The following is a 25,047-nucleotide window of genomic DNA, read 5'->3' as shown; positions in this document are numbered from 1 at the left end:
ACTGAGCCACCTTCCCAGCCCCACAGCCACCCTTTTTTATCTGAACCCTTTAAATCATTCTCTCCTGCACTCACTTGGCAGTCATCTCGGGTTCCAAGAAGAACAGGAATTATCATTTATAACAAGTTTACAGAAGAGATGAAGGAAACTGTCCCAGAGGAAGAAAACAGCCAAAAGCTCAGAATAGACTACCTACCAGACAACAGTGACTTGTTCCCTCCCCTCAGGTGATAACAGTGACTTATTCCTTTCAAATGATGACAGCAATAACAACTTCCAATGATTTTTCCAGAACCTCAGCTGGCCCACTGTGATTGCTTATGTATACCTTTCTTCCCTTGTCTCCTGGTTCTTTGTCTATTTAAATCTATAACTCATGTCTCTACTCTGATGATGAAGAGGGGTTGAAGTGTTATTTGCCAACGGCATGTGTGTCACAAAATAAACCTTTCTTTGTTCTGCCCCATGTGTATTTGGCATATGAGGCAAGTGGCCAGACCCGAAAAGTGGAAGCCTTCTGGTTTTATCTCTACTGCTTTTATCCAGATCCATGCCACTGATCTCCCTGCTTTTGTCTTAGCACTTTCTTCTCAAACATCTAACATGATTGCCTTTAAACATTCAATCAACTATGTCACTCTTCTACTCCAAGTGAAATTCCTTATAATGCCCGAGGCAACTTTGCTGTTGTTACCACTGTCCTTTCCCACATCTTCCATCCTATGCTCCTTTCCCTGTTCTTCCTATCTGACATAAACACAACCCACTGCAGTGACTTTGCACTCACTTTTCTCTTTGTCTGGGACGCTCCAACTTCCTCACATGGTCACTTAACTCCTATATCACCTTCTCATGGGCCTTCACTGGCCAGGCCATTCTATGACAGACACTTCATAAAACTGTGGGCTCTGTTTTGCTTATTTTTTCCCCCGTTGGCAATTGAGAGCTCCTGTGTGTGTGTGTGTGTGTGTGTGTGTGTGTGTGTGTGTGTGTGTGAGAGAGAGAGAGAGAGACACACACACATACACACACACACGAGAGAGCTCCTGTGTGTGTGTGTGCAGTGCCTTATATAGCGGGTGCTCTATAAACATCACTGAATGAACTGTGGGAGACTTGCAGGGGGAGGGGTTGGCATCACACCTTGGGCAAAGATGGAACCAGACCACAGGAAAAACTACCTTGTTTATGGCAAAACAAAACTTGATCATTCTCCTAATCTAAGAATACACAGCTCCAGTCTTTATTAATGTGAGTTTTTTTTTTTTCTTCTCTCTTGTACTTTTTATGTCAGGAAAACATTCTTCACTAAGTCCTTCACTGGGTCACTAAGGGATAAATCACAGTTTACCAAATGTTATCTTGGGTGCCCGACATAATTTTTTGTTATCTTGGGTGCCCAACATAATTTTTTTGTTATTATTATTTTTTTTTTTCCGGTCGTGGGGCCTGAACTCTGGGCCTGGGCACTGTCCCTCAGCTCTTCAGCTCAAGGCTAGTGCTCTACCACTTGAGCCACAGCACCACTTCCGGCTTTTTTTTCTGCTTATGTGGTGCTGAGGAATCGAACCCAGAGCCTCATGCATGCAAGGCAAGCGCTCTACCACTGAGCCACCTTCCCAGCCCCTGACATAATTTTTAAAGGACAAAGTAGGGTCTGCCAGTTTTAGAGAGGACAGGACAGGAAAGTCCTCAACACTCTGCGATGGTCCCGGGGTGACAACAGGCTAACATCGTTCATCTTGAATAAACGGTGTGTCCCCCTTGTCTTCCCCTTGGTCAGAAAGGTGTGGTCCGCAGCTCCCGGGAGAGAACCGGAGGTTTCCCCAGGAGCGGCCCGGAGTCTCGGAGGTCCGGAGGAGCAGCAGCCCGGGGGGGGGGGGTCCCGGTCCTTCCAATCTATTGCCATCGGCGTTGTTCGAGACCCGCGTCCGCCCGCTCAGGGAGCGTAGAGGCCGACCTGGCCGGCCCGCCCGCACCGCGGGCAGCGGGACCCCGCCGCCTCCGCCCCAACGTCCCCCAGCAGGGAAGCCCGCGGCGGGACCCGCCGCCCCGCACTCGGGTGCTAGCTGCCCACCCCGGGACGCGCGCGCGCGCGCCGGGATCTGGGTCGGGGGAGGGGCGGCGCCCGGCGCAGCGTCGAGTTTCCCAGAATTCCCAGCGGCGCGGGGAAAGTTTACGGGACGTAGGCGGCGGCGGCGGCGGCGGCAGTAGCGGTTACTCCGCGGCCCGCGGCGCACCATGGCCCTGGCCGGATGTGTTCGGCCTCGCCTCACCGCGTCCCAGGGCACCGTCGCGGAGCGAGCCGACTTTCGGGACGGAACGGACGTGCGACCGAGTAGCGGCCGGCGCGCTTAGCGCCTTGAACATGCGGCTGTCCCTGCGGGCGACCCCGAGCTGCGGAGAAGCGGCGGCGGCGGCGGCGGCGGCGGCTCGGGAGCGAAGGCGGCGCCGGCGGAAGGTGGCGGCGGCGGCCGGCGCCTGGCGCGGAGCCCTGAGGAGGCCCCCTCGGTGCGGCCTCGGGCCTCGTCGGGAAGGATGCTGTCCCGCAAGAAGACCAAAACCGAGGTGTCCAAGCCGGCCGAGGTGCAGGGCAAATACGTGAAGAAGGAGACGTCGCCGCTGCTGCGGAGTGAGTGTCGCGCGGCGGGGCGCGCCCGCACCTGGGACGGCGCCGGGGGGTTGGGGGGGGCGGCGGGGACCCCGTCGGTGGGAGGGAGGGCGGAGGGGGGGGGCTGGGGAGCGTCTTCCTCCTGGGTTCCTGGGAAGTAGGTGTTCTTTGCTTCTTCCTGTGCTCACAAGTGTCGTTTGATCAAGCGCAAGTGGAAAGGGCGTAGGAAACGGGGTAGCACCCTTCCGCTTCACCCCTAAAAATAACAGCCACCACGGCCCCAAGTGTTCACGCCCGGCCAGACTGCGAGTAAAGGAGTCCGGGGACTCGATGGCATCCCCACTCCCCGGTGCCGCAGGAGTAAACCGCGAGGCCCGGGCACAGCCCCGGGTTCTCCGGGCCGCTCCTGACGTTCGCAAACACTGCGGGCGTCCCTCGCCCGGTGCCCCGGGGAGGGGGAAGCACGCACCGAACTCCTCGTCCGGCCGCGCACGCCGATCTGAGACCGAGACCAGCGGTGGCAGCCGACCCGAAGCCCGGGGACGCCCGTAGCTCCCAGACCGCGGGAACCCGAACCCGAACCCGAACCCAGGGTAGATTCCAGCCAGGCAGAGGATTCAACCTCGGGCTGTCTTTGCCAACTTCTGGGAAGTTACCCAGAAGTCCGTCCCCCCCCCCCCCCCCTTCACATCCCAATCAGGCGTTTACTACTTCTTCCTCCGCCAGCCTTTCGAAATGTTTTTGACTCTTGATTTTCGACCCAGATTTCTTGTCATTTTAATGTTGTAAGCGTTCGGGGTATGTGGGACGGGGAGAGCCTGATGTTTTGGTCTTGGTTCCTGCGAGCTGGGCTCTTTGTGTAAGTTTCCTTCTTGGAAGCAAGTCGTAACCTTGTGACTTAAGCATTACCTCATTTTGTAATTGGGAAGGCTGCTCGCAGAAGTTCTAGTCTTTGCCCAAGATCGCACAGAAAAAGGGGTGGAGAGCATAGTTTCCCATTATCACCACATCCTCAGCCTTCTAGGTTTATTGTAGTTTTAGTGTTTTCAACAAAGTGTATCAGACCCGTTCTGTCAGAAACTTAAAACTTTTTAAAACACTGTTTTTAACAGCTTGTTTTCTTTCTGCCCCGCATGGTTTGTTTTTTTTTAGGCATTTTTAAGTGGTAGTTGTTTTTCTGCTGCAAATAAAGTTAGTTGAAGCCATGATTGATAAATTGAATTCCTGAAAAAACATCAAATTGTTAAATTAACTGATGCATTATTTTATGTCAAGTGTTGAGTTATATTTATTCCAGTACTGTTGTTTAGTGTTGGCTGCTGAAGCTTATTATTGAGTGCCTATAGCATTACTTAAGTAAATTAATACCTATAATCTATTGTATCTGAGTTCAGTACTGCTATATCCAGAAAGCTGTTACCTTCTGTTTTGAATTGTGTGTGTGTGTGTGTGTGTGTGTGTGTGTGTGTGTGTGTGTGTGTGCATGCATGCTCATGTGTGCTTGCCTACCAATTCTGGGGCTTGAAGTCAGGCCAGGGTACTGATCCTTTGCTCTTTACGTGAAGGTTTGCATTCTACCACTTGATCCACAGCTCCACTCTCAGCTTTTTGGTATTTAATTGGAGGTAAGAGTCTCATGGGCTCTGAACTGGCTTTGAACTGTGATCCTCAGATCTTAGCTTATGGAGTAGCTAATATTACAGATATGAGCCATTGGCACCCAGTAATAATTTGTTTTTAGAGAAGCCATAGTCACAGATTTGTCATTTAAAAAAAAATCTCATTCAGTATTCATGTGCCTCTTTGAAATGAGATCTCTTAATTTTAAATTTTCATAACTAAATATTAGGCTTTCCAGTTTTTTTTTTTTGGGGGGGGGTCCGGTCGTGGGGCCTGGGCGCTGTCCCTCAACTCTTCAACTCAAGGCTAGCACTCTACCACTCGAGCCACAGTGCCACTTCTGGCTTTTTTCTTTTTGCATTATGTGGTGCTGAGGAATCGAACCCAGGACCTCGTGCATGCAAGGCAAGCGCTCTACCACTGAGCCACCTTCCCAGCCCAGGCTTTCCAGTTTTGATTACTGTATCAATGCTAGTAATTAATCCCAAAAAGTCAATTACTAACTTTAAAATCTTTTCAAAGAAATATACCTTTACATATTTAGGAAGAAGTATTTTCTATTTGAAGTTGTGTTTGTATGAAGAAGGATTTGGGGGCACTTTCTAAAGTAAAGTGAAAACAACAAAACTATTCTATATTATTGCTGATTACTATGAATTGATGTATTAGATTATTTTCACACATTAGTGTCAGGCGCTTGGGGCTTGTGCTTGTAATCCTAGAGCTACTCAGGAGGCTGAGATCTGAAGACTGCAGTTGGAAGCCAGCTTAGAAAGAAAAGTCTTTGAGACTTCTATCTTTAGTTAACCAGAAAAAAGCTATAAGTGGACATGTGGTTCAAATGGTAGAGTGAGCACAAAAACCAAGCCAGGTTCTGAAGTTCAAGTTCTAGTGTCCAGGCATGCACATACATGCACACATGCCTACACATTAATTGATGTAGTTCATTTATAAATAAGCTAATTGACGTTTCATCATATTGATTCTGGTTGAGCTTACATATAGCACATTTGTGCAAATTGTAAATTTATTTGGGAAAATCTTATTCAAAATCCTCTCTTAAATGAAAATTTGTAAGTATGTTTTCTTCAGTCCATTAGATATTTTAATTTTGGTGTGGCAGATATAAGTGAGCAACTTTAGAGAAGTATATTTAGTATTTATTAAAATGTGACTTTACTGTGTTTTATTACAGATCTCATGCCATCATTCATTCGACATGGCCCAACAATTCCAAGACGAACTGATATCTGTCTTCCAGATTCAAACTCTAATGCCTTTTCAGCTTCTGGAGATGGACTAGTATCAAGAAATCAGAGTTTCCTAAGAACTCCCATTCAAAGAACACCTCATGAAATAATGAGAAGAGAAAGCAACAGATTATCTGCACCTTCCTATCTTGCCAGGAGTCTAGCAGATGTCCCTCGGGAGTATGGCTCCTCTCAATCATTTTTAACAGAAGTTAATTTTGCTGTTGAAAATGGAGACTCCAGTTCTCGGTATTATTATTCAGATAGTTTTTTTGATGGTCAAAGAAGGCGGCCACTTGGTGATCGTGCACATGAAGACTACAGATATTATGAGTACAATCATGATCTTTTCCAAAGACTGCCACAGAATCAGGGGAGGCATGCCTCAGGTAACTTGACATTATAACTGATACCTTAGTTTATATTTATTGATTTATACATAAAAATAGTTTATACATTTATTGATAATACTTTTTCTTGGGAAACCAACAAATAATGCTAGAGTTTTTTTTTTTCTATTTTACCAGTCTTGTGTAAGCCTTTTTGTAAGTAGTTATACTGAATGACAGAATTCTTCCATTAACTCAGGTTACATAAAGTTGTCACCTACCTTAATGACATCTAGACTATTAACATTATGAGCCTTAAATGCATGGAGATTTAGTGTCTCTAATTGGATTGAATTTAGATTTAGGTTTGTTAGAATGGGAAGGTTCTTCAGAGGATTGGACTTAAACTTGGGAAAGGAAGAAAGAACAGGAAGAATTGGGTAAGCACGGTATGCTTTGGGCAACTACATTACTTAGTAATCTTGCACTATTTCTCTAAATGTAACTTTTCAGTCAGATTGATTATCAAGTGGCTAATTATGTATTGAATATGTCTTATTGGTTCTCGTAATAGACAAATGTATTAATCATCTAATTTAAAATCTGCTTTTCTGTCTGGGAAGGTGGCTCAGTGATAGAGCGCTTGCCTTGCATGCATGAGGCCCTGGGTTTGATTCCTCAGCACCACATAAGCAAAAAGAAAAAAGCCGGAAGTGGCGCTGTGACTCAAGTGTAGAGCGCTAGCCTTGAGCTGAAGAGCTGAGGGACAGCGCCCAGGCCCAGAGTTCAGGCCCCATGACTGGACCCCCCCCCCCAAAAAAAAAAAAAATCTGCTTTTCTGATCTTTTGACTTAGAGACAATTCTATGAGGAGGAGAAGAGATTAGAGGAATGTTACAGTTATGCTCTATTCCTTAAGTACTGCATTATATTAGATAAATTAACACAAACTGAAAATTAAACTTTCTTATCTGATTTTTTCTACCTATTCAATTGTAGGGTTTAAATTTGACAAGATAAATATTTCTCAAAAAGTGAGCTAGATGTCCCTTTTAGCTCATCTGATTGCAAGTAGGAACATGAGGTTTTTGACTACAAAAAACTTGAATTCATTTAGTATTGTGTCTATTATTTTCTTGGAATACTTATGTATCTAATCACAAAACCAGTATATACACAATGATCACAGGATGTCTAATGGTGGAAATTGTGGTACTAATTGTAACTATGAGAGCGAATCAGGAGAGAGATCTGTGTAAAGAGTTATTCATTCAGGAGGTAGGACTTGAACTGTGATTTGAGCTTGGAATTTAGATTACAGGGTAAAAGAAAGACATTTTAGATGGAAAATTGGGAATAGCCTGGTGAAAATAAATTAAGGACTGTGTAATGACCTAGCTTGAAGAAATAAGATGTAAGATAAAAATGGAGATTTGTGGTCCAACAACAAGCTGAAGCTTGACTTAAGCAGAAGCATTGTTGCATTTTAAGAAGGCAAGTGATTTTATGAAAGTGTTTAGAGATTCTAGCAATATTTAATATAGATAGATCCTTAGAGAAAGGAGGATTGCAGATACCTGATGATGGAGATGAAAAGGCATATCTAAGATGGTTTTTGAAAGGAAAATGACATTTATGGGTTTGGTAACAAATGCATCACTGAAGTTTTGGAATTTGGAGAATAGTGTGGAGGAGCATCTTATTTTATAAAAACTGACCTTGTGTCTTGGGACATTGAAGTAGGAAGGTTTTTGTTTTTGTTTTTTGCCATGTAGAAATACTGTAATGAAGCAGGGTGCTGGTGGCTCATGCCTGTAATCCTAGCTACTCAGGAGGCTGAGATCTGAGGATGCGATTCAAAGCCGCCCAGGCAGGAAAGGCTGTAAGGCTCTTATCTCCAATTACCTATCTGAAAGTCAGAAGTGGCAATTTTAAGTAACAATATTATTTAAAGATTATGAAAGAAAACATAAAAATCAAAATGGGAAGTATCTTGGTTTTACAAACAATACTGGATTTCTGCTTACTGTAGTAAATGCATAAATTAATTTTTGAAGAGAAGTTGGTCATCTCTGGAGAAACACAGCTTTATCTATATTTGGCAGAGGAAGAGGAAAAAACAGTTGGCTTGGTTCAATACTTAGTTCCCTTTGTCAACATCCTGATTATAACAAAGGCTGTGATGCTTAGTATCTATTACTTCAATAGAGTTCTAGGCTCTTTATCCTGTGTAAGCAGTTTAAACCTTGGAAAACATAATTTTTGAGCTTTATTTACAAATATAGAGCCCATTGCCTAGATATATGAGATTAAGTTCTTTGAAGTCCTATATTTAGTGAAAACTTGGTAGAAACAAAGTAATACTTTATCTATCTTTGAGAAATGTAGTTAATTAGCTTGTGAATGTTTTAATATATTCACAGAGATAAATAATGAAAATGGATATTTTAAGGATTGTGTTTGAATGCCATTTAATCTTTTCTGGGAGTAATTGAAATTATGGGAATGTTTTTTTTTATTATAGTTTAGAAATTAAAGTTTTTATTTTTCCATACTCATTTAGTTCAAGATTGGTAGGTTATTTGCTGTTATTGTTGGTGGTCCTAGTTTTCTTTAAAAGTTACAGTTGATCTGGTCTTCATATTACATGGTTAGTAATATACTTGTTCTTTACTCTCATACTATCTATGTGGCCTTTGGTAAAATGACTGAAACCTTTTTTTCCTTATCTCTGAATTGGTAGTGATAATACTGCTTCATAGAACCTTTTTGCTGAAAAGAACTTGAGAGGTGGTATGTGCATTTTATTGCATCATTTCTGGTGACATATGACTGATTTCTCGATGTTAAGATTGATTGGATGTATCATGTCAGCCCATCAAGTTCTCCATCAGCCCTTTGTTATTGGTTTTGGCAATGATCATTGACTAGATGATTTCATTAGGTGTTGAAAATTGTGTTACTTGAATTCGGTCATTCCTCCTCCTCCTCCTCCTCCTCCTTCTCCTCCTCCTCCTCCTCCTCCTCCTCCTCCTCCTCCTCCTCCTCCTCCTCCTCCTCCTCCTCCTCCCCCTCCCCCTCCCCCCCCTCCCCCCCTCCTCCCCCTCCTCCTCCCCCTCCCCCTCCCCCTCCCCCTCCCCCTCCTCCTCCTCCTCCTCCGTCCCCCTCCTCCTCCTTCTTTTCTCCCTCCCTCCCCTCTTTTCCTCCTCCTCCCTTCCCTCTTTCCCTCCCTCCCTCCTCCCCCACCCTCTCCTCCTCTCTCTTTCCTCTCTCTCTCTTTCTCTCTTTCTTTTCTTTTCTTTTTTTGGCTGTGGGGCCTGAACTCTGGGCCTGGGCACCGTCCCTCAACTCTTCAGCTCAAGGCTAGGGCTGTACCACTTGAGCCACAGCGCCACTTTCAGCTTTTTCTGCTTATGTGGTGCTGCAGAATTGAACCCAGGGCCTCATGCATGCAAGACAAGCACTCTACCGCTGAGCCATCATCTCTCTCTCTCACTCTCTCTCTTCCCTCTCTCTCTCTCTCTTTCTCTCTGTCTCTCTCCTCTCTCCTCTCTCTCTCTTTTCATGAGGCTTGAACTCGGGTCTTGGCACTGTCCCTGAGCTCTTTTGCTCAAGGCTAGCACCCTGTCACTTTGAGCTACAGTTCCACTTCTGGTTTCTCAGTAGTTAATTAGAGATAAGAGTCTTTGCAGGGACTTTCCTGCCTGGGCTGGCTTTTAACCATGATCCTCAGGGCTGGGAAGGTGGCTCAGTGGTAGAGCACTTGCCTTGCATGCTCGAGGCCCTGGGTTCGATTCCTCAGCACCACATAAGAAAAAAGAAGAAAGCCGGAAGTGGCGCTGTGGCTCAAGTGGTAGAGCACTAGCCTTGAGCTGCAGAGCTGAGGGACAGCACCCAGGTCCAGAGTTCAGGCCCCACGACCGGACCCCCCCCCCCCCCCCAAAAAAAAAAAAAAAAAGAACCACGATCCTCAGATCTCAGCTCCCTGAATAGATAGGATTACAGGATTGAGCCACTGGCACCCAGCATGTAACTTCTTCTTATTGGAATTATGAAAACAGTTATCTAACTAATGTAGTTAGTTTTTTTCCCCTTTATTTGCTATTTTTCAGTATAATAAAGTAGTGTCTTAGCCACTTCTAAAGGTAAGTGATGAGCTTTGTTTTGTCTGATTTTTTTGTTTTGTTTTGTTCCCAGTGCTGGTGTTTGAACTCTGAGCTTCATACATGCTCTGCTTGCTTACCAGGCTGGTGCTCTACCATTGAGCCTCCAGCCCTCCTTTTTTTTTGTCGGTCGTGGGGCTTCAACTCTGGGCCTGGGCACTGTCCCTCAGCTCTTCAGCTCAAGGCTCTATTGCTTGAGCCACAGCACCACTTCTGGTTTTCTAGTGGTTTATTGGAGATAAGAGTCTGGTCACAAAGTTTCCTCCCCGGGCTGGCTTTGAACTGTGATCCTCAGAACTCAGCCTCCTGAGTAGCTAGGATTATAGGAATGAGCCACTGGCGCCCAGCCCAGTCCTACTTTTGCTGGTTGTTTTTTGGAGATAGTCTCACAGGTATTTTTGCCCAGACTGGTTTTGAATTTTGGTCCTGTGAATTTCAGCTTTCTGAATAGCTAGGATTGATTACAGGTGGGTCCCACCAGTCCTCTGTTAGTAATGAATCTTTGTTTTGAGATAGCTTTATGTTTTGTTTTTAACTTGAAGTTTTATTTGAACTTAATCTTTTTGCTAATACCCACTTTCTGTTTTAGGATCCAGTCCAGAATACCGTATTTTATTTATCATATTTCCATAGTCTTCCTGGTCTAGGCTAATTTCTCAAGTGTTTAAAAAAATTTTTTATGACAGAGATGGTTATTATATCATTAAACATTACTATTTTCCCCTTTCCACACACTGTTCTTTGGAATGGAATTACAAACTTAACTGTAAAGAAGGACAGGTGGATTTTGCTTTACCTGCTAGAAGAGGGAATACCTATATATGTGGAATTCTTTTATGAATATCTACATATTGAGACGGTTTCCCAAGGTAAACTTGTAGATCTTAGGATTTATGTTTCAGTCAATTGCTATGGCAGTTCATTTTGATGCTTAAACTGTTCCTTTGGATATTGGAACCTCATTTTTTTTTTTTGGAACCTCATTATAATTGGCTGGTTCACTTTGATCTTTGTTTTCTAATGTGACTCAGTGATTAGAGGGTCTAGATTCCTTTTATGTATTTCTGGTTGTCAAACCTGGAATTAACCATTTATTCAAGGACCAGTGGTCCTTGAATATATGTGTACTTTTACTAAGCCTAGGTAGATTAATGCTTTCAGTCAACATGTTATCTAAGATACCAGTTTTACTTTTTGGAAACATTAATTGTGAATTTATAGTGTGATTTAAATGTAAGATTCACAGGCTTCTATTTTGTGTTCTTTGTTTTTGTGAAAACCTAAGTATAAGATATATGTGTACATAAAATTTACCATCTTAAGCTGTGTGTATGTGGTGGGGTGGGGTGAGTGGATTTGGATGTGTATCTCTGTGCATGTGCAGATACTGGGGCTTGAACTCAGGGTCCAGGTGCTGTACCTTAACCTTTTCCACTCAAGGCTGGCACTCTAGCACTTGAGACACAGCTTCACTCTGGATTTTTGGTAGTTAGCTAGAGATACGAGTCTCATGGATTATCTTGCTCAGGCTGGCTTCGAACCTCAATCCCCAGATCTCTGCCTCCTAAGTAGTTAAGATAACAGGAGAGAGCTACCAACTTTGCCCTTGAACCTGCTGCCCTCCTGCCTCTGTGTCCCAAGTAGCTGGGATTACAGGCATGAGTCTCAACACATCCAGCTTGGGTCAAGTTTTTAAAAATGTTATTACAAAAATTTGTGTTATAAAATCATGTAAGTAAAGGTTCTTGTTCTGTTGATTACTAATATGCATATAGTCATTGGTATCTAAATGTGTTACTTAATACATTCTGGCTTGTATATTCTCTTAATTTATCTCAGATTTTTTTTTTCTGCTTATGTGGTGCTGAGGATTCAAACCCAGGGCCTCATGCTTTCAAGGCAAGTGCTCTACCATTGAGCCACCTTCCCAGCCTCAGATTTCTTTACATATAGAATTATCTCAGTTCTTTCTCCTAAATTGTTTTTTAAATGGCTGTGTGGGAATTTATAATAATTTTTCTCCTTTTGTGCTAATGCTGAACTCTGGGCCTTGTGCTCTCCCTTTGCTTTTTACTGAAGGCTGGTGCTCTACCACTTAAGCTATATGTCCACTACCTCAAATATTTTAAAGTCAGTTTTCTGATAAATTAATAGATGGTTTCTAGTTTATGTGTCAGACAGATGGTATAGATTTTTTTGTGTGTCTGTGTGAGATTGTTTCTTGTTTGTGTCTTTGCTGAACTATCACCATAGGGAAAATAAAGTAAGTAGAATCTGGGGAGGTATAGCTTGGCATACGTAGTAAGAATAAATCTTGTTGAGACATTTGATAAAAGACTTAATGAGGAAGAAAGAATGAGCCAAACAGCTACCTGAAGGGAAGAATGTTTGGGGGAGGCTGAATAGAGCCAGTGACTGTAGGACTTGAGAACATCAGGAATTGGATGTGGCTGGATCAGGATGCACAAGGCCTAGAAAAATAACTTCCTTCAGGGAAGGCAATGGAAGCTCATTACAGTAAGGCTTCATATGAGAAATAAATTTTACCAAGTAATGATACAATAAAGATATCACACAAAGTGACAAGGAAAACGTTACTGGGCACAGCCTTTGTCACTAATCTATACCCTTAGTAACTAAGTAAGTGGCTTTTTTAAAGCCACTGATTGTGTTACCCTAATATTCTTGTGTGGGAGTAACCTTATATAGACTATTTCTTAAAATTAAATAAAGTAAACATAACATTTAAAAAAGATACATACATGGGGCTAGGAAGTTGGCTCAGTGGTAGAGTGCTTACCTTGCATGCATGAGGCCCTGGGTTCAATTCCTAAGCACCACATAAGTGAAAAGAAAAAAGCCGGAAGTGGCGCTGTGGCTCAAGTGGTAGAGAGCTAGCCTTGAGCTGAAGAGCTGAGGGACAGCGCCCAGGCCCAGAGTTCAGGCCCCACGACCAGACCCAAAAAACAAAACAAAACAAAACAAAAGATACATACATGGTTCTAAGTTTTGGCATACATACATACACAAATACATACATATGAACGTAATGCCAAGCAGTGTCAGAATTTGAACCCTTTGATGCTGATACTGGAGCTTGAATTCAGGCCTGGATACCATCCCTTAGCTTTCTTGCTTGGTGCTAGTGCTGTGTACCAACCACTTTAACCACAACTTCATTTCCAGCCTTTTTTGTGGCTAATTGGAGATAAGAATCTGAAACCTGCCGGGCGCTGGTGGCTCACGCCTGTAATCCTAGCTACTCAGGAGGCTGAGATCTGAGGATCGCGGTTCAAAGCCAGCCCGGGCAGGAAAGACCGTGAGACTCCTATCTCCAATAAACCACCAGAAAATCGGAAGTGGCGCTGTAGCTCAAGTGGTAGAGCGCTCGCCTTGAGCTGGAGAGCTGAGGGACAGCGCCCAGGCCCAGAGTTCAAGCCCCACGACCGACAAAAAAAAAAAAAAAAAAAGAATCTGAAACCTTTCCTGCTTTGGCTGGCTTTGAACCATGATCCTTAGATCTCAGGCTCCTGAGTAGCTAGGATTACAGGTAGGAGCTGAAACCACAAGCACCTGGCAGTTTGAACATTTTTATCAATGCCAAAAACTTGCCCTAGGCTAGCTTCTAAGCCACCCTTGGCTTCTCTTAGCCAGGGATTGTTTTTAAGTTTTGTCTTCCCAACTGTTTCATATAAATGTAATCATACATTTAAATAGCCATCTGAGCTATTTATATATACTCAGCTATTCATAGGAGGCTGAGATCTGAGAATCTTAGTTTGAAGCCAGTTCAGGCAGGAAATCCATGAGAGACTTTTATCACCAATTAACCACCAGAAAACTGGAATGGGAGCTGTAGCTTGAAGTGATAGAGTGTTAGACTTGAGCAGAAAAGTTCAAGGATCATGCCCAGGCCCTGAGTTCAAGCCCTATTACTGAGAGGAAAAAAAAAGCCATTTGAGACTGTCTTTTTTTATAAATAGCCTTTGAAATTCATCTATGTAATAATAATAAATTTGTTTTTTCCTGAAAAGATTTCTCTGTGTAGTTGTACTATAGCTTGTTTATATGTTTTGTTGAAGGCTTATTGGGTTGGCAATTAGATAATCACTACAAATATCCACATGAATTTTCATTTCTCTATGGTAATCATTTAGGAACAGGATTGCTATGCCCCTATTGCCATGTATGAGAGTTCTCAGCTCCTGTGCCTCAGAACTTAAATTGTCAGGTTTTGTTGGCTATTTTCAGAGATATATGTTGTTATTTCATATCTTAATTTTAATTTTCCTCTGAGCTAATATATCTTCTTTGCGCGGGGGGGGGGGGGGGGAGCCCTGTTAAAATATTTTGCCCATTAAAAAAGCTGTTACGCCAGTCCCAGAGTTCAAGCCCCACTACCAACCAAAAAAAAAAAAAAAGCTACTATGAAGAGGAGAAGGGGTGAGAATGCTGTGAAAAATCAATGTATAGCCTATAAAATTAAGAAAAATGAGGGGAGGGCTGGGCTGGGAGGGATGGGTGAGAAGGTTGAAAAGGGGAGGCATTGTATTCATAAACTGCTTTGTTAAATGGCAACTCTGTACAACTACTTAAAGATAATAATAGAAAAAGAAAAAGCTATTCTTCATGTTGAGTTCTGAAAATTCCTTCTACAGCCTAGATTAAAGCTCTTTCTTTAACATGTGATCTGAAGATATTTTCTCCCAATTTTAGCTCTTCTTTCTCTTTATGATATCTTTCACAGGGAAAATGATTTACATTTTGATGAAGTCCAGATTATCAATATTTTTCCTTCATGAATTTAACATTTAGCGTTGTAGTTAACATCTTTTTGACTACTCAGTAGGCTGAGGCAGAAGGATTATGAGTTCAGTCAGCCTGGGCTAAATAATGAGGCCTTGTCTCAAAAACGAATCAACCCCCACAAAAAATGCACTGCACAGGGCTGGGAAGGTGGCTCAGTGGTGGAGTGCTTGCCTTGCATGCCTGAGGCCCTGGGTTTGATTCCTCAGCACCACATAAGCAAAAAGAAGAAAGCCAGAAGTGGCGCTGTGGCTCAAGTGGTAGAGCACTAGCCTTGAGCTGAAGAGCTGAGGGACAGCGCCCAGGCCCCAGAGTTCAGGCCCCACGACTGGACCCCCCCCCCCCAAAAAAAAAAAAAAAAGCATTGCACAATCTAAGGACATAAAAGGTGTCTGTTTTATCTTTTAAAAGTTTTGCATTTAGCCGGGCGCCAGTGGCTCACACCTGTAATCCTAGCTACTCAGGAGGCTGAGATCTGAGGATGGCGGTTTGAAGCAAGCCCCAGCAAGAAACTCCATGAGACTCTTGTCTCCAAATAAACCTGAAGTGGCACTGTGGTTCAAGTGGTAGAGTGCTTGCCTTGAGCTAAAACGCTGATAGACAGCACCTAGGCCCAGAGTTCAAGCCCCGTGACCTACCAAAAAAAAAAAAGTTTCGCATTTAGATTATGACCTATTTTGAATTACTTGTATAAGAATGAAGGATGTGCTGGGCGCTGGTGGCTCACGCCTGTAATCCTAGCTACTCAGGAGGCTGAGATCTGAGGATCGCGGTTCAAAGCCAGCCCGGGCAAGAAAGACCATGAGACTCCTATCTCCAATAAACCACCAGAAAACCGGAAGTGGCGCTGTAGCTCAAGTGATTAGAGCGCTCGCCTTGAGCTGAAGAGCTGAGGGACAACGCCCAGGCCCAGAGTTCAAGCCCCACTACCAACAAAAAAAAAAAAAAAAAAGAATGAGGGATGTGAAAGTTGTGATTAAGTTTTTTGAATATAGATGTCCAATTGTTCTAATACCATTCGCTGAAAAATTGTCCTTCACCAATTTCTTTTTTCACCTTTGCAGAAATGTTTACTTCATATGTTGTGTGTTCCTGGTTTTCTTTTCCATTGATCTATTTGTCTATACCATACTAACTTGATTACTGTAGTTTAACAGGAAGCTGTGAAGTCAACTTTATTCTTTTTAAAAGAACTCGAGTTCTATTGTGTCTTGGTATACAATTTAGAGTCTGCTTGTTTATTAAAATCTAAGTCAACAAAAAGTCGTGTAATTTTGATTGAAGTTAAACCTTAAACATTAAAGATCTTTTCAGGGAAATTGACAAGTTCCCTATGTTGGGTCTTCATTCTTTTACCAGTGTTCTGTCATTTTCAGCATGTAGTTCCCTCACATTTTGTTAGATTTATATGTAAATATTTTTGGAGCTGATATGAATGGCTTATTTCAACAACTTGTTATGCCAATAACTTATTTCCAGTTGATTGATAGTATATAGCTACTTGATAATTTTTATATGTTGAGTTTATAACCTGCTATGTTGATAAGCTTACCTTGATAAACTAGGGCAAAGCCAGTTACTTTTAAAGAGATTATCAACTGGGAATCGTTTTACAAATTCATTTTTGCTTTTTTTTTAGATGAAATGTCAAATCTTAAATCTTGAATGAGGTGAGAGTTTCAGTTTTCCTTTTAGCAGTATACATAATTAAGTAGCTTTACTACTAAGTAAGTGTTTGTGTGGCCTGGTGATGGAAGTTTAAACAAACCCAAACCAACACTAATTTGAAAGTCTAGATTTCCCCTCTTTTTGTAATTAAATAAAAATAATTTTATGGGATGTTTTATCATAACCTAACAACTTTTCAGAAGAGACAACTGAATACTTGTTCTCTTTCCCTTTTTTTTCTCATTAGGTATTGGAAGAGTTGCTGCTACATCTTTAGGGAATTTAACTAGCCATGGATCTGAAGATTTACCTCTTCCTCCTGGCTGGTCTGTGGACTGGACAATGAGAGGGAGAAAATATTATATTGATCACAACACAAATACAACTCACTGGAGCCATCCTCTTGAACGAGAAGGACTCCCTCCTGGATGGGAAAGAGTTGAGTCATCAGAGTTTGGAACCTATTATGTAGATCACACGAATAAAAAGGCTCAATACAGGCATCCCTGTGCTCCTAGGTAGAATATTGACTTTATTTTCAACTTTTGTTTTGAGAGTATCTTGTGTTAAGTTTTGGACTAGTATTTTTCTTCAAAAAGAAAAGTATTTTGATCTTGGGATTTTGAATCCTTATTTCTCAAAATTTGTAACACTTACGTTCGGCTTTACTTTTAGTAATGAATGACCTCAATAATTTAAAAGCTTGAAAAGTATTTATTTCTCAATAACCTGACAAGATCATTGTCCTTATGATCAGATTCTATATTCCAAAGAATCCTTTTGTTATTGATACCCAGAAATTGAAATAAGTGAAATATTTGCCGCTTCATATTAATTCCTATAAATAATTTATGTCCACCTTCTACAAACTCAAAATATATTTATAACTATAAATCTTGGTGTTTTTATTCATCTTCAGACATGATTTCGTGTTCTCTTGCTTAGTGTCCCAGATAAGAAAGTGAAATTTGGAACTTGAACAAAAATTTGTAGAACTGTTTAATAAATATGCAGTGATTCTTTGGGCTGTTTTGATTGATAGTAGGCTTACCTGTAGATCTGGTTTGTGCTAATACTATAACAAGTTGTCATAAAAGGGTATTGAGCATTTGAAATATGAATGAAATGCTGTTAATGCTGGGCTGGGAATGTGGCTTAGTGATAGAGTGCTTGCCTAACATGCATGAAGCCCTGGGTTTGATTCCTCAGTACCACAGAAACAGCAAAAGCCTCAAGTGGCCCTGTGGCTTAAGTAATAGAGTGCTAGCCTTGAGCAAAAGAAGCTCAGGGACAGTGCCTAGGCCCTGAGTTCAAGCCCAAGCGCTGGCAAAAAAAAAGTCTAAAATATATATATTGGATTTCAAAGTAATGTAAAATTAACATAATTTAGTAATAAAGTGACAACTATTTCATGTTAACTGTATTTGGGCTTAACTGAGCTGTCAGATTAAAAATGGAAAAAATATAATCAGCATGTTGATAGATACTGCTTTGTATCAGCTATCATGCAGATTTTCATTCTAGTGAATAATTTTTCAGAATCATGAAAAAAATTAGAATTATTACCTAGAAGATTAAGCTTGATCATGATTATTTTATATATTTGGATTTATTGATTCAACACTGAAAATCAGTTTTGTCGGATGAGTCTGTGTAGTGGCACTCAATGTTCATGAACAACTGAGATTATCCTGCCTTTAAAAGAAACAAATCTCTTGTTTATGGTTTGCTGTCACCAGATAGCAGAAATCTTTGTGGTTCTAATAGCTAGATTTGAGAGTTTATTTTTCTGTTTATCATCATTAACCTTACATCATTATAGCATTTTTTTGGGGGGGGGGTGTCCAGTTGTGGGGACTGAACTCTGGGCCTGGGCTCTGTCCCTCAGCTCTTCAGCTCAAGGCTAGCGCTCTACCACTTGAGCCACAGTGCCACTTCCGGCTTTTTTCTTTTTGCTTATGTGGTGCTGAGGAATCGAGCCCAGGGCCTCAGGCATGCAAGGCAAGCGCTCTACCATTGAGCCACATTCCCAGCCCCCATTATAGCATTTTTTATGGTGTGCAAAGCACTTTTATAATTAATTTGTTTCAGCAACTGTAGGAGTTGTATATAACATAATAGCTATTTGTGTATATTATGCAGTACTTACACAGAATTCCTCTCTCTCTTCCCCTTTCTCCTTCCCATTCCCTACCTTTCCTAAACCCTTTCTCCCCCTTTTCCCCCCTTTCTCCCTCTCCCTCTGCCTGTCCCTCCTCTCTTCTTGTTCTTCCCTCTTGTTTTTTGGGTTTTTTTTGGAGCCTGTCTTGGCTTGCCTAGGTCCTGTCACTGAGCTTTTTTGCTCAAGCCTCTTGAGCCACAGCTCCTTTTCCCACTTTTTTTGGTGGTGAATTGGAGATAAGAGTCTCATGGACTTTCTTACCCAGACTGGCTTCAAGCCATGATCCTCAGATCTCAGCCTCCTGAATAGCTAGGATTATAGGCATGAATTACCTGGTAGTTATGTAGAAGTTTTGATTTAAATTAACTCTTTCAGTCCTGAGAGCCACCATTTATGGTACGAATTTATTATCCCACTTTTATAAATATGGAGTGAGGCTTAGAAAGGCAGTTTTGTTCACATTCATACAAATGCAGGCACATTGACTCCAGAGCCTCAATTTTTTTTCATCACCCTCAATTGTAGAATCAGTGATTTATTTGCCTTTGAACATAATTTAGAAAGAAAAGTGGAAGGTACAATTCAGAGCTATTGCACATTATCTTTAAATTATTCATCAGAGTAATCTAACCCTTATTTTATCCTGATTAGAAAGCAGTGATTTTTTTTTTCAGATACACCCCTTTCAGTTTTATCTTTTCAGTCTGAAATGGATCAGTTTTGCTCACCCAGAATTCAGTCTTTAACCTGTAGGTGGCTCAGTGCTTTCCTTAGTACTTTTCTGCCTCCTCCCTAAAGTCTGTTTTAAAATAGGTTCTAGTCAATTGTAGGACATCCCATTCATTCTTCTAAGCTGGTGTAGTAGTCACCCCCAGCACTTCACAATCTAGCTCCCTTTTTCAGCCAGTTAGAGGAAGAAAACATTTATTTTTTGTTTTGAGAAAATTGATCAATCTCTCCAGTCTAAACTTTCAGCTAATTACTGCCTACTGCAGAGATTCATTCTTCTAAGATTTAAGCTTCTATGAAAGGTTACAAACTAGTTTAAGCTTGAAAAGAATCGTCTAACTAATATAAGTACGTTTCAAATATGTAATCATTTAGACTTATATCTGTTATAACAACATACAAATTCTGAAGAGAAAGTAAGTAGGTTTTCCTTCTATATAGTTGACATTTTCTGGGGGGAGGAGGAAGAGTTCTGGGGTTTGAACCCAGAGCTTCTGTTCTCTAGGCAGGCTGTCTAGCATACCAGTCATGTTCCCAGCCCTTCTTTTTTTTTTTTTTTTTTCTTTTATTTTTTGAAAAAGGTTTTGCTTATTTTGAGCCCGGATTGGAGCACAATCCTATTTATACCTTTTGGATAGCTAGAATGATAGGCATACAACACCAAGCTCAACTTACTGGCTAATATGAGGTCTCTTGCTGACTTTTTTTCCCAAGCAGGTTTCACTCTATAACCTTCCTGATATCTCTCCCAAATAGCTAACATTTCAGGCATGATTCACCTGGCTCTACTTACTTTCGTACAGTAGTTTTAGGAAACCCAGGCCTTTATCATTAAAAGCTGTCTTTTAGGGGTTGAAGATGATCAATTTGGGCAAGAAGTACATTGAAAAATGTTCAAATGTTCTTCCTAATTTGCTAAGAGTTTTTTCTTACTGTGTGTCAATTCTCTCTCTTAGTGTACCTCGGTATGATCAACCACCTCCTGTCACATACCAGCCACAGCAAACTGAAAGAAACCAGTCCCTTCTGGTTCCTGCAAATCCTTACCATACTGCAGAAATACCTGACTGGCTTCAGGTTTATGCTCGAGCCCCTGTGAAGTAAGTGAACACACAGTACAAAAATTTTTAAGAGTCTCTGAACTGCCTAAGCTGAACTTAACCTTCCTTGATTATTGAAAACTTTTATGGCATACAAAGAGCATTTTCATAATTTTCTCTCAGCAACTTTATAGAAGTTACCAAGGAAGCCAACCTTGGCTTGTAGAACTGTGCTTTTCTTGTAATATTGGGCTTCTGATTAATATTTTATTTGAAGAAAGGATACCAGAGCTTATAAGATTTGAAAATTACTCATCAGAATTACTAATTCTTCAAATATCTTGTGAGCCTTCACTGTATGTGCAGGCCTCTGCTATTAGGGATATATAATAAGCTTGACCTCAAAGTGATAAAAGAATTAACTAGGTTAAGTGCTAAATATGTGGTAAAAGCAAGACACTCTAAGAGTCTAAGATGTTTTAGTTAAGAATTATTTCAAATGAATAATCAGCAATTTCAAATGAATAATAAGTAAAATCTTAAGCTATGTGAAGGATGGGTTCTGAAAAGAGTTCATATGTAACTGTTTTATCATTCTGGCTCACTTGAGTATTTTATCTCTCTATTTTCACAAGTGGAAAAATAAAGCTTTCTACAAAGTCAGCATCTACTAGTAAATTTGCAGTTATCAAGTAATTGGATAAAATTGGGAGTCCAACAGAATATGTTTACCTTGTGGTTCCATATTATGTTCTTGGTACACATATGAAGTTGGGAAGAAGAGTGTATGCCAAAGTACTAAGCCTGGTTTACACACACACACACACACACACACGCACGCACGCACGCGCGCGCGCACACACACTCTCTCTCCTCTCTCCTCTCTCTCTCTCTCTCTCTCTCTCTCTCTCTTACTTTGTTACATAGATGATCCTTTTGGAAAAATGATAAATGAATTACAAAAAGACCCATTGGGTAGGACATTATATGATCTAAAGTTTCTTATCTGCTTTGCAAATGATTTTAGGACTGTCTAGTTCTAATAGATATTAGCATAGAAAACATTTTTTTTCCCTTGACAGTACTAGGGCTTAAACTTATGGCCTTGTGTTTGTTAGCCAGATTCTCTACCTCTTAAGCCATATCCTTAGCCCTTTTTTATTTTTCTAGTCAAATCTCACATTTATGCCTGGGCAGGCTTGGGCCATAATCTTTTTTTTTTTTTTTTTTTGGTTGGTTATGGGGCTTGAACTCTGGGCTTGGGCGCTGTCCCTCAGCTCTTCAGCTCAAGGCGAGTGCTCTACCACTTCCGGTTTTTTGGTGGTTTATTAGAGATAGGAGTCTCACGGTCTCTCCTGCCCGGGCTGGCTTTGAACCGCGATCCTCAGATCTCAGCCTCCTGAGTAGCTAGGATTACAGGCGTGAGCCACCAGCACCCGGCCCATAATCTTATCTGTACTTCCAACATAGCTAGAATGACAGGCATATAACATGCCCAGATATTTTAGTTGAGATAGGTCTTGTGAACTTTTTGCTGGGCTGGCCTCAAACAGTGATCCTCCTGATCCATCACCTCCTTAAGAGCTAGATTTACAGACATAAGACACAATGCCTGAATAGAAAATTACTGAAGCTTTCTTCTTGATCCATAGTTCTGTTTTTGAATCTTTTGTTATTAACACTATCTGTGTGTTACCAGTACTTGAACTCAGGGCCTCAGGTCTCAGCTTTCTTGCTCATAGCTGATGCTTTACCATACCTCCTGTCAGGTATTTTTTAAATTGGAGATGGAACCTTGCAGTCTTCTGCCTGGAGTGGCTTTGTACAGAGATTCTCTAGGTCTCACCCTCCTAAGTAGGAATACCTATAGGCATGAGCCACCAGTACTTGACTACTGAACACTTGCAGCAGCTGCTTTAAAATTCTATTTTTATGTTTAAGCAGAAAAATTGACTTGAGAATACAGTCTTCAAATCTCTTTCATTTCAAAGGATAAGTTATTTCTGAGGTTGGTTGCCTAATCCCATTTCAACATGTGATCCACTAAGCATTGAAGGAGGACTGGAGAGGCCTTCCATGATAAATATAATCTCATGCCAGCTGCTGGTGGCTCCTGCCTTTCATCCTAGCTACTCAGGAGGCTAAGATCTGAGGATCGTGGTTCAAAGCCAGCCTGGGCAAGAAGACTCTTATCTCCACCAAACTACCAAAAACCCCAGAAATGGCACTGTGGCTTAAGTGGTAGAGAGGTAGCCTTAAGCAGAACAAACTCAGAGACAGGATCTAGGCTCAAACCTCAGGTTTTGTGTGTGCGTGTGTGTGCACAGGAGCAGAGACATACACACACACGCTCTGATTGTGAAATGTTTCATTCTCTATTCTTGTTCTTCTGGGATTTTTAATGCTAGGTACTCATCTAAGGAATGGTTAGCCTACAAATAATGTTTTCTCTTCCTTGCTTCTCCTTTTGGTTTCCTTGTTTGCAATAGTGAACATCATTCCTCAAACAGATCAGCACTAATGACACACATGACTTCATCTGTTTTCATACCTTCTCATGTGTAGGCACAGTATGTTCTGTTCTTCAGTTCCTGAAAGCGTTTATGAACCTATGAATAGCAATGAATGTTTTTCACAAATTATAGAAATTGATGTTTTATTTTCTAGCACATTAAAATAACTGATACTAAAGAGAAATAGGTACACTTGAATGATAACAGTTGTCTTCCTTCCCTAAAATACAATGTGTTTAAATCTGGGCGTGATAGTACAAACTTGTAGTCTCAGCTGCTCAGATGCACATAGCATCATCTGAGTACAGAGGTTCAAATCTAGTCTGGACAATATAGTGGAACACTAGTTTAAAAGAAGAAAGAAAAAGAGGGAAAAGTATATCAAATACCAACTTAATAAATATCTTATTTTTTTTGTTTGTCTTGAACAGTAATGGGGATTGAACTCAGCCTCTTTCTTGCTGAGCAGGCATTTTACTACTTGAGCCCCTTTTTGCATTGGCTATTTTCTCGGTAGAGTCTCAAAATTTTATGCTCAGGACAGTCTGAGCTGTGATCTTCATACTTATGCTTCACTGTGTTGTTAGGGATGACAAGTATGTGCCACTGTATCACCCACTGGTTGAGATGGACTCTAACAAGCACGGACTAGTTTCAATCCTGGACCTCCAGTTTCTGCCTCACTAGGATTATAGCCTTGACCCATCCTATATGACAATTAAGAAATACCTTAGTGATTTACTTGTACAAATTAATATTTAAAAAAGTAGATTAGTTTATTGTTATAAATATACATGCTGATGTATATGTTATGAACATTGTATTTTCAAATAGATATGACCACATTCTGAAGTGGGAACTCTTCCAGCTGGCTGACTTGGATAAATACCAGGGACTGCTAAAGTTGCTCTTCATGAAAGAACTAGAACAGATTGTTAAAATGTATGAAGCCTACAGACAGGCTCTTCTCACTGAGTTGGAAAACCGCAAACAGAGACAGCAGTGGTATGCTCAGCAACATGGCAAGAATTTTTAAGTTAACTTTTTTAAACAATTTAAAGTTTTATAAGAGCTTTAAAAGATTTTCAAATAAGCTGCAAACAAGAACTTTGTTAATAAAGGCAGCTGACTTTTTGGTAATGATAAAATTAAAAATTTACATGTTATTTTGTTATTAGAAATTTTCTTTTATTAAACAACAAATGGGTTTATCATTTTAAGAACTTTCAAATGCTGTATATTAGGAAACTGCTTTGAATTGTTTGATTAAAAATGCAGCAAGATAAGGTCATCAGATGTTCAATAGGAAATGATCACTCACAGCAGCAGTAACTTTCTAAAAAAGGAAGAATCTATGCAGTATTTTAAAATGTTTTTCATGCTTTCAAGTGGAATTACCATGGTGTAATTCAAATGCAAAACAGGATTCGGAACCTCTCTTGTGATGAATTTCTAAATGATATATGTGGGTGGCGTCCGTCTCTTCCCACTCCTCAAATTTCAGGAACCTTTGGAAGCATGTTGAGAAACTCTTTCAGGAGTGAATTTAAACATCAGGTCTTAACCTGTGTGGAGAGGTGTGTACATAACCTGTGTGGAAAGGTGTGTGCAATACTAAAGCATTGCTAACATGTCTTCCTTACTGCCAGAGCTCTTACTGAATTTCACCTGACTCTGGTGAGACAGTTCAGGGTTCCTGCTAACAGCACACTGCCTTCTGACAGACTGGGTTAAGATGCCAAAAATGACAATCAGGGAATCAATAAGAAATCTTGGTTATTAAATCAATTTTATATTGCTTTTTTATCTTAAAGAATGTCAAAAAACTTTTAAAACTATATCCTTCCTTCCCATTCTCCCCCATTTGGTTTATGCTTGCAAAGGTATTGCTTGTAATTAGCACAAATTTATACTTCTGGCCTGTAAATCTCTAGAATCCTGTGAATTTCATAGCTGTTCATTTATCTTACATATGTTGTAAATATGTAAACATACTTTTAAACTTAGTCTTCCAAAATTCAAAGCACTCCCAGTTAGATATGAGCTTGGATTATTGATAAAATGTTAAATGTTTGGTTTTATATAACAAGTTTATTAAATATATTTTTGTGGAAACTGCATGTGTGGTGTTTGAATCTATGTTTTAGACGTATTACTT

The 25,047-nt window shown here is 41.0% G+C and overlaps 1 protein-coding gene across 1 annotated transcript; it reads left to right on the top strand.

Annotated features, from left to right (window-relative positions):
- Positions 1-2,244: 2,244 nt before the first annotated feature.
- Sav1 (salvador family WW domain containing protein 1) lies at positions 2,245-25,009 on the top strand. The gene is made up of 5 exons (XM_070027935.1): positions 2,245-2,632; positions 5,427-5,870; positions 16,694-16,964; positions 20,293-20,436; positions 23,724-25,009. Exons 1-5 carry the CDS (start codon positions 2,539-2,541, stop codon positions 23,923-23,925), a joined length of 1,155 nt encoding a protein of 384 aa, XP_069884036.1. The 5' UTR covers positions 2,245-2,538; the 3' UTR covers positions 23,926-25,009.
- The last annotated feature ends 38 nt before the right edge of the window (positions 25,010-25,047 follow it).

Source organism: Dipodomys merriami, unplaced genomic scaffold, assembly GCF_024711535.1.
Source record: "Dipodomys merriami isolate MVZ:Mamm:240054 unplaced genomic scaffold, mDipMer1.0.p SCAF_1, whole genome shotgun sequence".
NCBI lineage: Eukaryota > Metazoa > Chordata > Mammalia > Rodentia > Heteromyidae > Dipodomys > Dipodomys merriami.
Note: the sequence above shows the minus strand (reverse complement) of the source record. Positions and strands in the feature narration are given on the sequence as shown.